Source organism: Rhinolophus hipposideros (genome assembly GCF_964194185.1).
Source record: "Rhinolophus hipposideros genome assembly, chromosome: 17".
Classification (NCBI taxonomy): Eukaryota; Metazoa; Chordata; class Mammalia; order Chiroptera; family Rhinolophidae; genus Rhinolophus; species Rhinolophus hipposideros.
The window spans coordinates 18,837,263-18,858,921 of record NC_138063.1 but is presented as its reverse complement, the minus strand read 5'-3'; the positions used below and the strand labels follow the sequence as shown (position 1 = coordinate 18,858,921).

General features: G+C 40.0%; 1 protein-coding gene across 1 annotated transcript; it reads right to left on the bottom strand.

Annotated features, from left to right (window-relative positions):
- Positions 1 to 541: 541 nt before the first annotated feature.
- MEX3C (mex-3 RNA binding family member C) lies at positions 542 to 21,270 on the bottom strand. The gene is made up of 2 exons (XM_081078363.1): positions 20,430 to 21,270; positions 542 to 3,578 (listed from the first exon to the last, which is right to left on the bottom strand). The coding sequence occupies exons 1-2, from the start codon at positions 21,148 to 21,150 to the stop codon at positions 2,353 to 2,355; spliced, it is 1,947 nt and encodes a 648-aa protein (XP_080934489.1). The 5' UTR covers positions 21,151 to 21,270; the 3' UTR covers positions 542 to 2,352.
- Between the last annotated feature and the right edge of the window lie 389 nt (positions 21,271 to 21,659).

Below are 21,659 nucleotides of genomic sequence, written 5' to 3'. Positions count from 1 at the left end.
TGTTAACAAATGGCAACAATTTACTCCAATCAGCATCATCAAATCAATTTCATCAATGGAGTAATATTTTTATCATCCATAAAACCTTTCCAAAGGTACTTAGCAAATGGAAGTTAAAAACTTGTACCTTCATAGTAGAAAAAATTAGTTTTATAGATTTGGTGATAAAAAGACAAAAATCCTCAAAAGAGGACAGAAACTGAATAGAGACTAAGCTGGATTCAGGATTTTAGTTAACATTAATGAATAAAACATTTACCACTTATAATTAGCTTAATTTGTGGTCAGTTACACAAACACGCAACTAAACAATCTAAAACTAGCTAAATCTCTAATTTTATTATAATGTGACAGCATTTAAAGAAAAAGCTAAATTTGAATAGGAATGTAAGTGACACATTCAATACTAACAATACACTAAAAGAAAAGAACACAGGTAGCTGGAGAGGGGAAACTTTGTAAAAGGAAATTTCCAACTTTGGTAAATAGGTATCTTCCAGTCTAAGCTAACGATTATATGAAACACACCAAGGAGAATACATTCAAGTTAATGGAAACAAGTCTTTATTAAGTAACTTTTAATATCAGAAAAATAAAACTCTTATAATTCTCTTTACAGCAAATATATAATATCAGTGCTTTGGCCATCTTAAGTTAAAGGCCCTTTATCATAAAATATATGGTTTTAAACTTTACTCAAATTGAATTTATAATCCCTATGACTTCCCTACATATACATAACAAAAGAGTGTAGTAAAATTAGCAAATACTAAACTATATTGATAATTTATCATTCTTAGTTTGTGGTTTTTAGAAACAGTACACGCACCTAATATATATGTCGATTCCTTGGCTTATTAGTTGCAGTGTACAATGCAACAAAATACAAAATACATGCTTGGTGAACATTCGTTCATATCTACAAGACGGCAGCTAAAGATTAGGTTTCAATACTGACATTTAACTATCCTACAAGCAATTAGCATTACATCATAATATGCCATCAAGGCAATTTTTTATACTGAAAAATCAAAATAAAAACCGTTATTTGTAAACTTTTATACGAAATGTAACTCTTCAAGTGGAAATAAAAAATAAAATTTGTCTATTTACTATTCAATACACATAGGATTTCAATTTTTGTTATACTGAGAAAAAAAGTTCTTTTGTGTTGGGAAAATAATGCTTCAAAAAATAATTAGTAGAAAAACCCACCAGTACAATGTTTTGTCCTTTCAATGCCAGCATAGATTTGGGAACATACTGAGGATGAAGTTACAGACATCCACAGGTGAAATGTAAAAGTGTATCTTAAAGAAATCTTTCCTTGTGATTGGAAATAGTTTTGAAATGAAGTAAACTGATTGGAGGTCGTCACAGCTGCTTTTGTGAATTATGCTAAGGGCATTATAATCCCTCTCTCCCTCCCCCTTCCCTAAATTACTAAAAAATAAAAATATATTTATAATGTGCAAGACAAATATGGATTGAACATAAAATGTTTCACATTTTGATCTAGAGTCTAAAAATTAATCAATAGCTCGATCAGACTAATGAATGGAATGTTTGCATCCTCAATTATTAGCCAATATAGGTGTATCCCAAAGCCCTTCCTGAAATGGGAAAACCCAGGTGGCCATTTCCACATTCACCGAGGGGAACAATGGGTAGGAATTCACAACCGACACAATTGCATTCCTGATCCACTGATCATACCAGCCGTGAGCACTCTGGGCGAGATGAAGGTCAATGTAGCAGTTTTTGTCCCAAATTAAAACCAGTGATTGAGTAAACTGCCATTAGCCTATTGTTACCAGTAAGTAATCACAATGCATTAAAAAGTTACTTGTAATCCTGCAGAATTAGGCATAAGTTGTTGTAAAATAAAAAACAAACAAACCTGTTTTGTCAAAACTGGCAGTGTAAAGAAGGCAGCACTGGAAGTGTCTGAATCATGTGTAATGCCAAGTACCCTCCATAAACTCTTAATGTGGTTAGGCTTTGGGACCCATTGTTTTTAAATCTTAGACGTATACTTTGCTCATAGGCTCACTCAACCTATGATTATCTTCACTCAGCCGAGTTAAACTTCAGCTTTAGCAATTCTTATATAAGCTATGTCTCTGGGTCTACAGGATAATATTAATAATTCAAACCAAACTAATAGACAAGAGACCACTTAGGTTTAGTGTTACCATAGCAGCCTTTTATAAGTTTACTAACAACTTTAGCCTAATCCCAATAAAGCCTGATAACAGTCATAAGAATTCATTAGGAAGTTTACTGGGGTACCATAATACCCATGCCTTTAGAGTCCATATAGAGATATAGTATTTATGTATATATATATAGTTAAGAGTGAATTTGGATTGCCTGAGTAACAGCTGTCTGGCAAACTGGACATGATGGCGTTCTCTTTTCACATATCTTGTTGGCACATTCCATGCAGAAGAGGTTGTGGCCACATGGAACTAGGGCAGCAATAACTTCATTCTCAAAGCAAATCACACAGTCGTGCTTTCGTCTTGATTCTGGAGGTGAGCTAGAGGTGGAACCACCATTGGAAGAGGAGTAACTATTGGTACCATTAGAAAAAGCAGGGATGTATATTGGAAGGCCAACATGGTTGCCTGTACTAGGTGGGTCGCTCCTAACCCTCCGAGCAAGTGGGTGTTCAATGCTCTCAGGAAACGTAGGAGACAGACGAGGAGTAGATGGCTGACTTCCTCTGCGCTGAGTCTTCATGTTACCAGAAGGATCACTCCCAAAGCCAGAGAGTGGGTTAACTGGTTCGAATGGAGTCCAGATAGTTTGAGCGGATGTTGGTAAAGAGTCAAAGGCAGGAGAATCAACTGCAAGATCTTCCGAGCCTACAGTTGGTAGTGTATCCCCAAACCAAAAGTTTCCTGTGCTAAATGGGCTTGTTGGACTAAAGTCAGCCAGCCTATTGCTTCCAAAGTAGGAATCTGTGGAACCACTTCCCAGAGAACTGGAACTATCATTTCGATAATTGGATATCATTCTTGCGCGGCTGGGAGGAACGGGATTGGAGGAGAGCCACGCAGAGCCAAGAGTGCTGCTTTCAAAGCTTACATCGGTACCGTTGTAATGGAAATCATTCTCTTCATTGAGCTCAATATAGTTTCCTGTGCGCATGGCAATATGCATTTCTATTTCTTCTCGGGCTCTGTCAACATTTTCAGGCATCCCTGTCACTTCAAAGACAGGCTCCTTATCTCTGCTCGGGGTTACTATGTACGTGTGGGTCTGCTGCTGAATTCTTTTAATAGTTGCTCCTTTGGGTCCAACTACTAACCCTACCACACGATAGGGGACCCTGACTTGAACGGTAGTTTGGCCGGGCAGATTAGGACTACATGACAACCCTCCCAGGGCAGGGCCATTTTTGTTTCGAGATGCACGAATCATGGAGAAGTGCTCTGCAGCTGACAGGATTTCTCTTTTGGCCATGGCAACATCTTCTTTCCGTCCAGTGACAACAAAAATGGGCTCTTCACCACGAACAGGTGTCTTGATATACGTGTTTGTCTTGGCTCTCAATGCTTTGATTTTACAACCTGTTAGAAAGAAAATATTTCATAAGAATCAACATCTACTTCACCAGTATTGATAAAGACATCACAAAAAGCTCCTTTTAAGCTAAACACCTGCTTCTAGGCAGTTGGAGTACTGTATACAGGCAAGCTATGCCACGAGTAGTCTGAGCTTCGAATTCTAAAGGCTTTCTACCTTGCAGGGTGTTGGTGGCAAAGAAAGACCACTAATGTACATGTGAGACATGTAATATCGCTTATCTCATTTAATCTACACAATAACCTTAAGAACTAGAGTATTATCTTCCTTTTACTGTGAAGGAAAATGCAGCACAGAAAAGTTGTATAACCTGTCCAAGTTTACACAGCCAGTAAGAAGCAGAGCCAGAGTTAAATCTAGCTGGACTTCAAAATCTATGGTGTTTTCATTAGTCCAAGAACCTAAAATTTCACACCACTATACCATACAATAGAAGTTCTGTAAGTGATTTCCACTTAATTGTCTTATCACTTTAACTTAACATTACTCTTTCCTCTCTAAAACTCAATTGATGACAATAGCAAAATACTCATGGCTAGTAAATCATCTCACTTTTGCTCCCTTCAGTTGAACTTCAGGCTTACTATAAGAATCAGTTGTGTTTATCCCTATACCTTTCTTCGCTAGTTGTACTCATGCGCAAACTAAATTAACTATTACACAAACCAGTGAAATATGAACACAAAGACATTGTACTTATATGAAAATTATTTATTTTTGAAAATTTCAACAAAGATGAATACCTTACAGAAAAAAAAGGTGCTGTTGAACTGTGTAGGGGTGAACAACTGTAAAAGCCTGGGGTAAAAAAAAACTAATATAGAATGACTTTGCACTCATTGTAAAGTTCTTGCTAAATTCAAAAGAAATATTGGAAACTGTAAGTTATATGGGCATTGGATGTGGTTTTATTGAAGGACTAGTCTGGCAGACCCCTTCTCAAATAAAAGGATTTGGTGCCAAACCCTAAGTATGTTTAAGTTAAAATAAACTATCTAAGACACATACATAAGCGTAGCTATTCAAGATTCCCGACTTTAACTTGCAGTAATCACCCATGACCAGTGCCAGCTTTGTAAGCCTCAAGTGTCAAATACACAACTAAAGCATAAAACTCTGGGGTTATAGTTTTCAAAGATCTCTTAACATGAAGCTTGCCAGAATAGATTTACTCTCATGAAATATGTCATGCTATTCCTAGTTCCTCAAAATAAAGAAACTAGGTGCTGTTGAAGATACTCATCACAATCTGGACAGTTCTTTTTCTTCAACTTTCCCTTATTTTTTGCCCCCCCAATACATCCATAATGTATAAAAACAGTCTTTATCACCTACTTTCTAACCTGCGTAACTGCAATAGTCCCCCCCAAGGGTTTCCTTGCCCTGCCTCGTCTCGCCTCACTCCAAACTATTCTCTATATTCACTTTCGTCAGACCATACTTTCTAAATAAGCACAGGTCACACAGTCACTTCTTTGCATCAAGCGCTTTACTGGCTCCCTTTTACCTTAAGGTAAATATGGCACACAGTCCCCACTTCACCTGGCCCCTGATTACTCTCGGGCCTTACTGATCTCTTCACCACTCTCCCTTTCCCACTCCTCACTTCTAAAACTGCACTGTGCTTCTCCATACCAAGCTCCTATCCACGCTCCCCTGCTTCCATGACTAGAATGTTCCTCCATCCTTGCCTCTTTACCTCCCAGCTCTGCCTCCTTAACTCCTTCCACCCCTTCAGATTTTAGTTTAGATGCCTCACCTCTGCAAAGCTTCCTGTCCCTTAGGACTGGTTTGTGCACCCATCCTAAGCATTCCCAAAGCACTGAGTGGTTGACTCTAAGTATGGGCCATCGGGTGGCCATACAACATATGATGAAACAAAGATCAGTTTTTCTACATAAGACTACTGCTTTGTATCTAAGCAGTTTTTTGCTAAGCTAAACTTTTCAAGACTTTCATATTCTGGCCCCATAATGCTAATCCAATCTTTTTTAAAGGAGTTAGCCACAAAGGAAGAGCTGTTCCCCTCCCCAACCAACTGTAAAACTTATAAGTGGCTGCTTTCTCACTGCTGGGTCCTAGGTGCCTATCATGAAATATCATGAAAACACTTTGAAAGTCAGGTTTACTCTAACATGAAGACTATATTCATTGAGGAGACTGTAAGGGAAAAATGGCTAAAAGCAAAACTGTAAGTAAAGCACTTGGTGTAGTACCTAGATGAGGTGAGAAGGGCAAGGGTCGGGGGTAGCTTGGGGGCTATCAAGAAACTACTACAATGAGTTGAATATATGCTACTGTAAAACACGAAGTTTTTATTAAAAAGTGCTGCTATAAGTTTACACTTATAATGAACTATCAGAAGATTAACAGTGTAACTTTTGAGTATAAGAAAATGCTGTATCTGCTTTTGCTCCATAATAGAAAATGAATTGGAAGATCAGAGCGAACAAAACTTCCTTATCTACTTATTTATACAGGCTGAGTCTCCCTCATTCACAGCACAGGAGGTGACGCTTGGGGCTGAGAACTGAGATCACTTTCCACTGGCTAGTAGGTGACTGATGAAAAGACGTCTAAGAAAGTCTGAAAGGGGTGATGTGAACGTATAACTGTTCATACTATACACTCAGGGTTACTGTTATTATTCAGATATATGGATTTATACTCTGAGCTACAACTTGTCAAGAAGGCTGTCTGCTAGAATCACATACCTAACAAACACGGTTCTGACCATCCTGCATAAAAACAGGGTAATTTCTATTAAGGACAAAGGGAGAATTAGCCTAAGGACTGCCCCTCTCCATCCTTACTAATCTTAACCGTTAGAAACTTGAATTAAAAAATTTCTTTAAATATTTCTGAGACTATAAGCAACTGTCAGTTGCACTTTAGAAGAATATTTTTTTTGTTTACTATCTAGTAAGTATATTATTAACTAAGGAAATATGCCCACAGGTACACAGAACACAACCTGGCCACTAGTGTTCTGTGTACCTGTGGGCATATTTTCTTAGTTAATAATATAAATAGGTGTTTAATACATGGCTCATTAGAAAGACAGAAGATGAATGTCTTGAGCACGTACTACTTCTGAGATAGGGGAGTAAGATAGGCCTTACCCTGCCCAAAAGGGTCATGTGCTTAGGTTTTGCAGATCAGGGGAAAGTGGTTAACAGGAAGATAGCAAAGCCAACTCTTTTAAGCCACTGCTAACAAAAATAGAAGTATTTTGTCTTTCTCCTAAACTTTATAGGACACTTCTAACACAGTAGACTAAACTCAGATTGTAACCTTAAGGAAACCTCATCAATCATAATATTGTTTCTACAGGAACACAGATATTCCAAGTTCCAACCAACCAGCACATGATTTTTAGAATATATGGACATTCTGAAGTTTGGGACAACTTGAATAGGCAGAATTTTAAATAGGTGACACCAACCAAAGGAGAAAAAACCTGCCTTATCGTTTTTCAGGTAGAGGAGATAAAAAAGCTTTTTGTAGTATTTTAGATCAGTTTCTCTCTGAAAATTCAAAGATTTTTTTAAACATCATAAAAAAATTTATCTCAGAGCGGCACAAAACGCAGAAGCTATAAAAGTGCTAATATTAATAAATAGACTGCACTTTAAAAAAAATTTGCTACTGCATGGCAAAAGTCACCAAAAACAAGGTTAAAAATTAATTACTTACAAATCACATCACAAATAGTTATTCTTCTCTTACACCCATACACATACACTAGCCTTACAATTGAAAACACCAAAACCCAACAGAAAAATAGGAAAAGAAACAGCTCACAACAAAGGAAACATACAAATGGCTCTGAACATGAAAATTCCCATTTTCATATGAATTGAGGTATCATTTTCCACCTATAAGATTGTCAGATATCAAAAACAGTGCTAGTAAAGACTAGTCGGGGATCACTCCTTAAATTATATAAATATCTAATCACTATGCTGTTTACCTGAAATTGATACTGAATATAAACTGTTTGAAAAGTTTAAGAAGGTGGGGGGAGGTGAAGGGGAGTAAGAGGTCCAAATTTCCAGGTATAAGACGCGTAAGTCACAGGGATGTAATACACAGTATAGGGAATACAATCAATAGTATGTGACAGCGTGGTACAGTGTCAGGTGGTTGCTGGACTTACCATTGTGATCACTTCTTTAGGTATATAAATGTTGAGTAACTATGGTATACCCCTGAAACTAATATAATATTGTATGTTGGCTATATTTTAATAAAAATATATAAAAATATATTTTAATAAAAAGCTTTAAAAATAAAATAAAGCAATTATTAAACAAATAAAACAGTGCTAGTAGTAAGAATGGGGAAAAGGACTCTAGTTATTTAGCTGCTTAGTCTAAACTGCCTAAAGGCAGTTTGTAATATCTATCAAAATCACAACTGCACGTTTCCTTTTGCCCCTACAATCCCATTTGTAGAATGCATTCTGGAGAAATACTTGCACAGGTGGCAAAAGGATCTCTGTATTATATTACTCCTTTATGGTTTGTATTAGTATGAGGCTGATACAGTTATATAATGGAATACTATGCAGTCATAAAACTGGTTGACTTAGGGGGACAGGGTGGAAGGGAGATAATTTTCTTTGTAGACTATTTTTAATAAATTTTGAGCCATACAAATGCATTAGTTTTTCAAAGAAATATGATTAGAAAATTAAATATAAAAAATTATACATTTTACTAGACTTAGCATACCAATTAGGCTTTTGGCTAGTACTGAGATTATTTTAAATTGTATAAATAGGGTAAATGATTTCATATCCTCAAAGTTGAACAAAGGTTGTTAATTCTAAGAGGTAAGGACTAATAATTGTTTTTTTTTCAACTAAGATAAAAACCAACATGAACAAGCTGTATACCAGCCTGAGTAGAGGTTAAGAACTAGGATAGTATGAACTTTCACAGTTGTAATTCTTTTTGATTTGGAAGTAAATTACCGCCCCCCCCCCCCCCCCGAAGCCTTCAGTTTACCTCCCTGCCGTAGGAACCCATTTCCTCTTTCTGTTTCACTGTGGACGGTGCTGTGTGTCACCTTAAAAGGCCTTAGCTGCAGCCAGAACTCTGGTCCTCACTCCCTGGTATAGCAAAGATCTGTTTAGCTTCTCCAGGGAAGAGAGCCTCTGCTACCAGCTACCTCAGCAATTAAGAGGGAGAGGTCCTCTGTTGCTGGGAGAGGAGTTGAAAGAAAGATAAGAAATTAAAAGGATGGTATGGTATGCTCACAGTTTTTCTCAAACCATGGGCTTGCAGTATCAATTTAATGGGTTGCAATCAGCATAAAAATAAAATAACTCAATGTGTTCCAAACGTTTCAGTGAAATACGTGTATAATGGGCCTCAGTGTAAAATGGTATTTTGCTTGGGGAGAGGTTACAGTCAGAAAAGTGTAAAACCACTAGACTAGATAATCTTTAAGGCGATTTTTAAATTCCATTAAACACGTGGAATGATGTATTTAAAACAAAAGAACGTGATGCAGAATTACAGTCTGCAATGTAGATGTAATTACGGTCCAAATCAATGCACCTTAAAATAGGATTATCCAGATTATCTGGGTGAGCCTGACCTAATCGTGAGTCCTTTAAGAGTTTTCTCCAGTTGGTCGCAGAAGTAGTAGGCAGAGATGTGCTCTGGCTAGCCCGGAAGAAAGCAAACAATCCATGTTGTCCGCTGCCTATGGATGACCTCAATGCGTTGCAGGTGGCCAAGGGGAGCTGAGAGCTAGAAGGAAAATGCAAGCCCCAATCCAGAAATCTTTCTGTTCTTTAGCATTGCTTATTACCTGCTTTAGTTTGCTAATGTTGCCACACAAGTGGCTTCAATATCACACATTTTAAAAATTTTATACTTCTGCAGGTCAGAAGTGACATGGGTCTCAATAAGGCTGAAAAATCAAAGTATTGGCAGGACTGTGTTTCTTTTCCTGGAAGCTCCGGGGGGAAGATCTATTTTCTCACTCCCAGAATTTAGTTGCTTATAGTTAAAGACTGAGCTCCATGCTTCCCTGCTGGCTGTCAGCTGAGGGCCACTGCTAACTTCTACAGGCCACTCTTATTCCTTGGTCTATGGCCCCCTTCCTTCATCTTTAGAGCCAGCAATGGAAGTCAAACCCTTTTCATGCTTCAAATTTCTCCCTTTCTCACATCTCCCACCCAGTTGGGAAGAGTTTCTGCTTTTAAAGACTCACGTGATCACACTGGGCCCCGCCAGGTGACTTGACAACCTCCACATCTCATGGTCCACACTCCACATACATGCTCACTTTCCGGAGGACTAGGGTGTTAGCATCTTTGCGCGGGGATGGGGGGGGGGGCTTATTGTGCCTACCACATTACCATCTCCCTTTCCTGCAAGTCCCTGGCTTTTGAACCAAGGAAAGTTTTTGGCTCATGAACAATTTAAACCCTATCACAGGGCAGTGGCTAGACATATGGGAGGTCAGGAAAAGTTTGAAGATCACAGGCACTGGAACAGGCTGATGAGATAGAGCTAAAAAATCAAAATAGGTAGAAAGAAACAAGCCACGGTGTTGACAAAGATAGACTATTTCTGTCAAGAGGTGAGTGATTTGGTAGGAGCTGCACAAGTAAAAGCTGGCCTCTCCACTAGTCCTAAGGGCTTTGTCTAGGTGTTCCTAGCCAAACCACTCCTTCTCCGGTCCAAGAACATTCGCCAATTGTGAGGATAAGGATCAGCCTAATGCTTGAACTTACCTGTTCAAATATTATATTCCCTATAAAGGTGCAGGTGCTAATTCCGGGTGATAGATGGCAGTCAGGTGCCTACACCTGGCTGGGTATTGTGGGAGCTTCAAGTGACTGGAGGGGAGAAGGCTAGATGGGGAGGTGGACATCTTCAGTGTCAAGCAAGGGTTTAAACTCTATCTTGTAGGTGCAAAGAATTTGTTTTTTTTAAAGAAAGAAGCACCAAATATTATATGAAGTGTTGCTGATTTTTGACAAAGATGATTTTGGTTCCCAGAAATTAAATTCACTGTACTTTCATTTCATAAATTAGCTACATATGTAGTATAAGGGATTGAAGCTAAAAAATCCCTTACAAACTCCAAAACTACATTATATGTGTATTTTCACTTTGGGTCATCCTTGGGGTAATACCTTTCTTCAAAAATTACCCCCAAGCAGTTTTGGTTTGAAGGGAAAAGGATCCTACTGGGAAATCAGCACGCGCGCGCGCGCGCGCGCGCGCACACACACGAGGAGGGGGAGTGAAACTCCTTCAATAATTCTTTTTACCTTCAACAAAATCAGGACTCTTTGGCCTAATACGAATCTCCTCCACCTCTCTCCCCATTAAATGACCATAACCTTCTCCCAGACTTGAATCATCTCCTAAACATGCTCAGATATTTCTATCTATCTCTGCTCAGGTATTTTCCTACATAACCAAGAAAACCCTGCTAGTACTTCACCCTCCTCTCTCACATATTCTGAGTAACAAACAGGGCCATCTGGGAAAGATGAGACTATGTGTGAAGGGCGCTAAGAGCACGAATGATACAAACATAGGTACGACTCCTATCATCACAGCTACCACCTAAGACTCTTCCAAGGTCCAGTTTAGAGGAAACAATGTAAGAAACAAACAAACAAACAAATGATTATCTGCAGGACTGAGTTCTAATCTGTCACCAGCTATCTGTGGTTTCAATGTTAGTCAGCTCGATGAACCTCTTAGGTCCTTTCCAGTGCTTGTGTTTTTTTGACCACATCCCTCTTTTCCTAGGAAATACAGTCAAAAGCACTTGGGACAATCAGATACCATATTTCACATACATGTATCTATTCTTTCCCCCAAGGAAAGGTAGATTGAGTAGTGGCTGGGAACACAGCTTTTTGGATAGACTATCACTAACCAGCTTTGTGAACTTTGAACAGGTCACTAAACCTCTCTCTCTCCTTCATGGGTGAGGAACTAGGATTAAAGAGGATACTTCTCTCACTTACTTGTTGCAAGAATTAAATAATGTGTTAAAAATGCTTATCACTCTGTCTGTTATTCAGATAGATTTAATCACCATAATAGAGTGCTTTAGGAAGGGCAGGACTAAGCTTAACAGAATTGCTCAAACTCTTCCCAGCGGGAAAGTCAGATCTCAAACCCAAGTTGTCTTAATAATTCCACACTCCTCTCACTATGCCATACTATTTTTCTCTAAAAGCATTACAGAAACAAATTATATTCATGTTTTGTGATATAGTAGATTTAATGAGAAGAGGGGCATACTATTTAATGATTTTATGTAAAATAAAGTCCTTTTCCTCTTGGAATAGTCTAAATAGATGCTTTCACTTTACAAGGGACTCAATTTCAGTATTATGTATATCTTCAAAGACTAACGAATATCAACTAAATCTCATTAAGAGTGTTTCTTATGCACACAACTTAATCCAACATTTAAATAAATTATTTAAATTAGCAATGCAATGTATTCCTAAATCACAATATAGAAACAATAGCTTTCCTTTCTAGGGTTCAAGTGTCTTCTTGTAGCTCTTCTAGTCAAAATTCTCTGAAAACTTTTGTTAATAGTCTCACTTTAGGTATCACCATAACAATATTTCAAACAGCTTCATTTATATGCCTTTAGTTTTGCTTATTACCTTCTTCATGTAGCCATCTAATTGTCTTAAACCAAGTAGCATCCACTGCCCTTAACAAAACCCCCAAACAATTTGAGGTTGACTGACTTCTTAGGTAAAGGGTTAGGGATAAAGGCAAGGGAGAAGAAAACCCCAATTACCACAATATGGAAATTAAAACAATAAATAGTAAAACAGGCAAATTTCCAATCCAACAATTCACTTCAATGAAACAAACAGCAACCACCTAGTGTGTTCCAGGTACTTGAACAATATTAAGATGCAAAGGTGACTAGGATTCAGTTCAGCCCTCACTGACTTGTATCGGCTTCGAGCACTGAAAGGACTTGGTGCCTCTACATGTTCACAGACACTGATCTGTCGTTTTTTTCCTTATAGTGTTGGTTGGTGCTGTTGTTAAAATCTTCTACATCCGTGCTGAGTTAATGTCTGCTTGTTCTACCACATATTGAGATAGAAATATTGAAGTCTCCAATTCCATTAGCTTTAGACTCTGGGTAATTACTTATCATCTCCACAGATCTGTTTCCTTATCTGTATGGTGGAAATAGGAATAGATCAAATGAGAGAATACACTTAAATGTTTGTTATTTTTTAAAAAGTCAAATGAATCAATTTTCTATATAGGAAGTTAAAAACATTTAAAGAGTTTATCTCCTGAAGATGAAGCATATTTATATTGTGAAAAGCATGTTAAGTAAACTTTACAAAACTGGGAGGGAATATGTTGAAGTCAATCTAACTGTTAATTTGAAACTTGGATTACTGTTGCATGATTTTAGGAACATTTTTTTTGGACAAAAATCAGAATATTAGAGCAACAAGACATAATCTAATCTCATTTTATGGATGAGAGAAAACTGAAGCCCAGAATTGCCCGAAGTTACAAAATAATGACTCAAAAATACACCATTCTCTCAACCTCCCTTATTTTCCTAGTTGATTCTTATGAGTGGAGAATTCTCTACATGTACAAGGTATTTTTAAAAATGGAGGTTAAACTAAATCTAAATCCCCCTTCATTTTTTTTTTTTTTTTTTACCTAGTAGTTTAGACAAGAGTGTTGAAATACTTAATGAAAAAAAAGGCTCATGTTTGGCCTTTCACTAAAGCTGCAACACTCAGAAGAGGGTGTAAATTAGAGATGAAAGGCAAAACAACTTTCCTAACTGGGGATTTTAAAATAAGGTTCATGCCCTTTAGAGGATATTAATAGAAACTTTAGAGTTGTTCAGTTTGGGTACAATGTAGTGGAATCAGATCCATTTGTAAAGTAATTCTCTTTCACACTAGCCCAGCTCTTTACCATTTACATTTCAAAAGCTCTGATTTTAAATAGATTTGAAGTTATATTGTAAACTTTAAAAAATATAATGTAGACCATTTAGTTAGTGGTATAACCTAGGAAAAACTTACTAAAATGACAATTTTTGGTTTCAACTAGTATATATTGAGTACAAATCTAGCAGTAAAAACACTTCTAAACTTGACCTTACTTCATATATAATTTATTATTTCTATACTTTCAATTGTACAGTGAATTTGTACTAATGGCATCTCAAACTTGATTCTCACAACAAATGGGCTGGGGAGGGGCCAGGGAAAGCAAGTGAATGGAACAGGATTTTTTTCCACAAGAGAAAAACTGAGACTTGGCTAGGTTAAGTGATTTGTCCAAGGTCACAGGAAACAACAACTGGTGAAACCAGGTCTCCAACAAGTTTTCTGACTCCAAATTCAATGTCCTTTCCTGTAGTATACTAAGTGGTACTGGTAGAAAGACAGAAAACAAGCCAAATGGGAGGGGAGAATAGCACAGAAAGGAGGACAGTAAAAAAAGGTCAGTCCAAAGTACAAATCCTTTTATGCTGGTAACCTTTTGGGGGAGATTTTCTAGTTGTTTGGAAATACTGCTTCCCCATTCTCCTCCAACCATGCTCGATACCAACCACACTATGCTTATCTTCAACTACACCTGCAGTTTATATTAAAAATTTTTATTATTTAAGGCCTATTCTTATTATTCCATGATACAACTTTACTTGTGGTTAAATCAGGCTTCCTTGCATACAATGAATTGTAGTTTTTGCTCACTGAACAAAGGCAACAAACCATGCCGGCACGAATTGTTCTTCAATTCCAAACACTGGCGTGAAAGAAGTTTTACAGAGTTATGCAGTGTAACTTAAAATTTTCAATACCAGTCATGGAATAAAGACTCGAATTTGAATGCTATTCAAATAGCATTAGGCCGTGCATACATTCACTTTTATAATTGGGCTTGGTAACACTAATATTAGAAAATGATTGTAAATACTTTAATATTAAATTTAATCTTTATAAATGTCTATATGGTACCTAATGGTAGCATGCGAAAAAGTTAAAAGTAAACCCACAAATTATGGTATATAAGCTATTTTGGAAGCATTAAGATGTAGTTTAATAAAAAACATATCACTTTAGACTCATTTAAACATCAATGACGTTCTAAACTAGATTATCCATAATCTATCAGGCGTTTCCTAAAGGAAGTTTTAAACTGCAAATACTCTTTCCTATTTAGTATCTTACAAACATTACTATGTATTTTTTCATTTTGAGTTTAAAGTATAAATTCTACATGGATTAAATTACATTTCAAAAAATCCTGCAATAATCCCATAGTTTATAATACTGTGGTAGTCATGGCTATTCACTAATATTCTGGCTTTCTCCTGTGGACACGATTGTAATGCACTTCCCTTGCCCACCTGAAGTTAGGTGTGGCCAAATGACTTGCTCTGATTTGTGAAATATGAGCAGATGTGATTATTATTATTATTATTATTACTGCCGGGTCAGCATGTGCTATGCCACTGTCTCTCATCCCTTTGGCACAGGGGAAAACGAGCCAACACTTGAGATGGTTGCTTTGTTGGCCTGTGTTCCTGAATGACTAAAATGAGCAGAGGCCCTGTGAATAAGAAATCAACCTTTGTTCTTTCAATATTTAATGTTGGGGTTCTTTGTTATCACAACACAATTTAAGCCTATTTGGACAGAAGTGTTATGTATTTAACAGACATTCAGATGTCAGTTGGTCCTAGTTCTATCACATAAGAGTAAAATATGAAACTGCTAGAGCCAAGAAAAGGTCAACAAGATTCAACAAGGTGGTTCAAATTAATTTCAGATTTAACTTAACAAAACTAATATGTGCTTATTACTTACAGTTTTATGTGTATGTCAATTTATTTGTGCATCATTCAGTCTCTTGATTATACCAGCTGAAAAGAGGAATATGAAGCCTAGGGAATATAAGTGACTTGTCTAAAATCACAAAGTAAGTTGTTGGCACAGAGTAATCAGAATTTAGGAATTTTAATTTCTGATTTCTGGCTCTTTCCAAAACACCACAGCTGAGCACAGACTGTTAAGGGAGTAGTTTACAATATGTATTTTTATATTAAGACATACATTTTAAAACACTTTTGTATTCAGTTTAAGGCAAAGGCATTAAATTCTTCCGTTTGTACAAATGTCAAATTCATTTAAAACCAAATCCACAAAATATTAAGCATTATCCTATAACTAAATGCTATCTTTCTTTGAAAACTTAAGATGTGAGAACTGCTTAGAATTCCAACATTGTTGGAAATTTTTCTAAATAGAAATCTCTAACCAAGTAACAGTTTTCAAATACTTGACTCTGGACCATTTTCAGGTTGTTGGTAACTGGGGGTAGAAAATACACCCTTGATTTACCACTTTATTTTCAATTTCCTCCCCAGTGTTTCAAAATAGTTAATTAGCTCAAAGAGGCAGGAAGAAAAGGCAGTAGATTCCTCACCCATCTGCAAAACAATTATAATAACTGAACCTTTCCCAATGGTCCCAATACAATTATCAACTAAATATAAATTTTAAAGCCTAGAAATGCTACAATATTTAATTTTTAAAGCTAGTGTCTATACACACAAATTAACTTCCTGAACTATAAAACGACAGTGAATTTTAGACACATCAGAGCTGGAATATTAGAATAACTGCCTCGTGGGTAGTAGAGACACGAAAATTTTATTAAGTAGGATAGTGATATTTTAAGTTATGCATACTAGAAACATGGCATCCCAACTCATGATTAGGGCAGAAATTAACCCCAAATACTATCAAATCTTCCGAAACAGGATGTTTCAATACTGAGGGAGCAATGTAGAGTGAGAATTTTATCTAAGGTCCAACAAACTGCTCAAATCCAAGTACCATTAATTGAGCAAGTTACCTTTCAGAACTTTAATGTCTACATTTATGAAATGAGAGTAACTGCCCAGCAGAGTTAAAGGGCACCAGTAAGGCATCTAACATAGTACCTAACATAGTACTGGGCAAAGGAAAGGGCAACAATCCCTCCTTCTCCACAAAAAAAGATACTGTGCATTAGCATTATTCTGAAACTGTTTCTTCTCATGAAATGAGTATTTCTTCTTCAATAGGGAGTGTATATATTGCCAAGACTAAGCTTTCTTTTTCTCCTGGACAAATACGCATATACCTTATTTCAGTTGTGTTAGAACTGGAAGAGTGGTTCCACCCTATAAAACTCGGAAAATCTGTCTCAAGAACTCAATTAAGGCAACTCGAAACACTAACATTAATTGCTTAAAAAGTGACAATATACACAGCCTCTCAAGATCGGTGAAGACAGAGTAGCTCAATAAAGGGGAAAAAAAATTTCCTAAAGGGTCTAGTTCAATGATAGCCAAAATAAGGTGGAAGAAAATCCAACGGAATGCAGAAAAAAAAGTAGAACACCAATTTCCATTTTTACCTTGCTCTTTAATTTTTTTTATGTTTTATAATATATATCAGCATACTTATCACTCATACAAAGAAAGTCAGATATTGGGAGTACAAGCTTCAATTTTTTGACAGGGTGTACAATTAAAAAAAGCTGGAGATGACTTTTCTAGACAATAAGGATAGAGAACACATATATACCATCAATTAGTCACTAATGAAAATAGTTGAAGACACACATTAATCTTAAACAATGATATAAAACCTGGGGTTTATGTCTTTTAAAACAGCTGAATTTATGACATCAATAAAAATGAGAGCTTAAAAAACGGGGCCAATTTAACATCTGCAAACAACCATACACTACTTGGGAGTATAAATATGAGGTCAACATTCTGCCACCTTTCATCACCATCAAAAGCAGTGTTTTGTTCTGTTTTTTAAAGACACTGGAACCAGAAGCCATCTACATGAGTTGCTAGTCTGTATGGCTCAGAATTCCATTTGTCCTTCAGCTTTAGAACAGAAGTCATAAATGTTTATCTGTGACATAATTATTTCCAAAGCCAATTAAGAGATGTCAAACAGAAAATTATGACTTCAAGTAATGAATAAAATGGCAGGAATAGGTAATTAAACTATTTAAGTGTGTTTTTCCAGGACCCATTAGCTCCAAGCCAAGTAGTTGTTTCAATATCATTGTGGAGGGCGCAGCTCACTGTGGCCCATGTGGGGACAGAACCCGCAACCTTGTTAAGAGTACTGCGCTTGAACCAACTGAGCTAGCCAGCCGCCCCAGGAATAGGTAATTCTTAAAAGATGAAACTTAGTTCATCCAAAACAAACAAATTATATGATTTATTTACCCCGTTTATTCACTTAGGAGAAAGGAAAATGATCACATTATAATAGGTGCAAATATTAGAAGTTGTCTAGTTCTGGGTAGAAGTGGGGAAATACAGATTTTATTATGGTGTGGCTGAGGGGTAGGGGTAGTAAATGCGTCAATGATACACTAGTTGAATGCTTCAGAGCAAAAGGGCAAGGCTTCAACTCCTAATATAAGATAGAGGATGATGACATACTTTTAACAGTACTGTCAATTCTGGGGAAATATTTGGTGCAAAAGAAATAGTCAGCAATTTGTCTCCATGTCCTAAGACATAGATTCACATTTCCTTATTAACCAATAAGCACAGTCCTAAAAAGCAACAACCACAAAAAAACAAACAAAAAAACTAAAGACGTTGTCTCATTTGCTGTAATTTAATAGATGGTACAAAATAAAAACTTGGAATGAATTCAGTTTACATTTAAATAACGGATTTGTATAAAGAGTAACAAGAGTTTGCATGAAGACCATTTTATATTGCTTTAATGGGTACAATATAGGACAAAAGTTTACATTAAACCAAATACACAAAAGATAACATTATCTTGTCCCTTAGTAAAATTGGCATGTAAATGTTCTTCATTATCCTAAACTGTCACCATAAGCACACTGTTGCAACTTGTGCTAAGTGGCATCATCCTAGTACAGCAATAAGGATTTTTCATGTACTCTGGTCCCAAACACACACCTTCCTTCCCAGCCCCTTTTCAGATCCTCAGCCCCTTTTCAGGTCCTAAGTATCAACAAAAAACAAACAAACAAAAAAACAAACAAAAAAAAGAAAAAGAAAAATGCAATTTTCCAATCATACCTAGAGATTATTCCTCTGTACCTTTCCTCGCATTGTTCCTCAGTCTTTCTTCCATCTCCATTTGATAAAGTCCTGTCCATTTTCCAAGGCCACCCAGGGTTTATGTTCTTGTTCGTATGTACGATTTTTGTTTGTCACACATTACAGTTAGTGCTATTAAGTATATGTTAGTTTAGGGTCATTCCATTGTTTATTAGACTGTTAGCTTCTCAAGGGCACCAAGTTTGTCTGAAATCAACCTCACATTCCCAACTGCCATAAACTCAAAGCCTGGCAAAATACAAGCTCAATACATAACAATTCCTAGATGTTCTTAACTGAAAGGCCAACTCCTTCTGGATCTATAAATTGAGATGTTCTAATTTTGTCCTATGTAAGGTGAAATAGTTCTCTCCTGCATCAGTATCTTAAGTATTGCAAAAACCAAACGAGGCATGCTAAAGTTATTTGCCAAACTATAGTAATAAACTCTCTGTTGAATGGCACCAGTTTTGAACACTGCCTTTAAGTTCCAATCATCAGGGGGTCTGACATAAGCCATCTCCTCTATATCCAGATGGGTTTTTCTTATTAAAATCGTAGAGGTAAGAAATGAGCCAACTCTGATATTTGAAACCACCATTTCAACAGACCTCTTATTTATGTGTACTTTAGACCACTTGGGAAAGATGAGATCATTTTAAGCAGCAGCGCCATCATTTCTCTTTATTTGACCCCAACAATGCTCTCAACCTAACAGCAAAGAAACATGTATCAACCAAGCAAAACCACTTAGTAATAAGGCAGCTGCGGGTATATTTAATAAAAGGGGAAAAGTCCACTCAAGACCACTGGACCTTCCCTACAAATGTCGGATACAGAGGTACCGTGGGCATCCCCTTCCCCCACCTTCACAAATCTACTCCTGGAATCTGAGACATAGGTCCTTTGTCTGAACGATGTGGGAGGAGTCTGTCTGCAGCACTGGTGTGCTGGCGAGGGAAGAGAATTTACTGAAAACGGTATAAATGCATAAAGTTCCTTGACTCAATAACCTCCCTGTTGGATTTTTCTTCGTCGTGTACACTGAAGCATGCTACAAGGTGGCCAGCGTGCCTTTGCGAGAGTTAACAATGTATTAAGAGGAACACAGTAAGCCCAACTGAGTTAGGCTGCGCTTCAAAGGCTAAGTTTCTGAGTGGGGGTGGGGGTGGGGGTGGCGATGAAACCCACCCTCGAACAGCGCCTTCCCTCGCGAACCGAGTCTCTGTCCAAGCCTCCATTTCTGTGCATTGCCCCCGCCGAGCGAGCTCCTGGGACGGGGGCGGCGCGCTGCGACCAGAGTCGGGGAGCAAACTTGCAACCTCGGAGCTCGCCCCGGGCACCACAGCGACGGCACAAGCGACCCGACCTTTCCGCGCCGCACTGAGGTTTTTGGTGCCACGCCAGCCCGGTGTCCCACGAATACCGCCCGAGGACAGCGAACGCCGCCGGGTCGGTGGCTCCAGACACTTCACCCCTTTTCCCATGCAACACGGGCGGCACACCGCGGGTTTCCCAAAGGTGACCCGTCCGACCCTCGGCTCCTCCCAGACCCCCTCGCGGGGGCCGTGGGGGCCTCGCCAGGTCGGCGTTTCCCGCCCCCAGCCGGGGCCTGTCGGCCTCCCTCCCACGCCCGGGGCCGTGCCCGGCGGAACCCGCCCCGCACTCACCCTGGCGACCGACAATCTCGGCGACGTGTTCGGAGCTGGGCACCGGCACGCACTCGGTGGTGTTGACGCTCTTCCTCCGCAGCAGGGCCGCCTGCTCCCCGTTCAGGGCGGCCGCCGCCGCCCCGCAGCCGCCGGGGCCGTAGGCGTGGGACAGCATCGCCGCCATCATGCCCTGGGCATCGTCCCCTCCGTACAGCGCCCCCGCCGCCGCGGCCGCCTCCCGGGCATCGAAGCCGGCGGCGGGCAGCAGAACCGAGCCCAGGGACCCGCCCGGGACCGGCTGGGCCTGGGAGGCGGAGGTGGCGGGCGGCGACAGCAGCAGCAGCGACGGCCGGTCCTCGTCTGCCTCCTCCAGCTCCTCCTCCTCCAGCAGGTCTCCGTCCAGCTCCGCTTCCCCCGCCTCCTCCTCGTCCTCCTCCAGCTCCAGCTCGGCCGCCTCCGGGACCCCGGGCCGGCCGGGCGGAGCGCGCCCCTCCGGGGACAGTCCCGCCGCCCGCCTGGCCTGGCCCTGCGCCGCCGCGGCCCTCAGCGCCGGGCCACCGGGCTCCGCCGGGCTGGGGTCGTCGAGGCCTAGCGCGGCCAGGTGCTCCCTCAGCAGGAGCCCGTCCCCCTCGAGCTCCTGGCCGCCCGCAGGCGGCGGCAGCGGCGGCGGCGGGGGCGGCGGCGGCAGGGGGGCCGGGGCCGCCGCCAGGGCCAGGGCCGCGGAGCTGCCGCTCGGCATCGCGGCAGCGTGCTGTCAATGGCGGCGGCGGCGGCGGCGGCCGGGTCAGGCGCGGCGGGCGGCGAGCCCCATGGCGGACAGGGCCCGGGCCCTGCTCAGCGCGCAGACACCTTTCCTCTGGGGAGGCGGCAGGGTTGGCGACCGGGGCTAAGGAGCGCCAGGGCCGCCCGGAGACCGGAGAGGGCGGGGTGGAGGGGCCAGGGAAGGCGGCAGAGGTAGGTAACTAGGTGGGTGGGTGGGGACGGCAGCGGGGCGGGCTGGTGGAGGTGGCAGCGGCTCCCCTCTCAGGGTTTCTTTTGTTTCATGGCCTTAACCAGCCCCCGGCGCGCGCGGCGGCGGCGGCGACGCCCCACGCCGCTCTCCGAATGAAGCCGGCGCGCTCTGATTGGGCGCTTTTAATCTTTGGGAGCCCGCCCTCTCCTCGCCGCAGCCTTCTAAGTCCTTTCCCTAGCCCCACCCCCCACCCCTCCTCTCGGGCCCCGCCCCGCTCCTCCCCAGAGCTCTCTGAT

Bases quoted from the DNA above. Each gene is read 5' to 3' on its own strand.
- MEX3C (XM_081078363.1), bottom strand. From the start codon at position 21,150: ATGCCGAGCGGCAGCTCCGCGGCCCTGGCCCTGGCGGCGGCCCCGGCC. The intron at 3,579-20,429 runs GTGAGTGCGGGG...TCTTTCTAACAG, and splicing joins CGAGATTGTCGGTCGCCAGG to GTTGTAAAATCAAAGCATTG.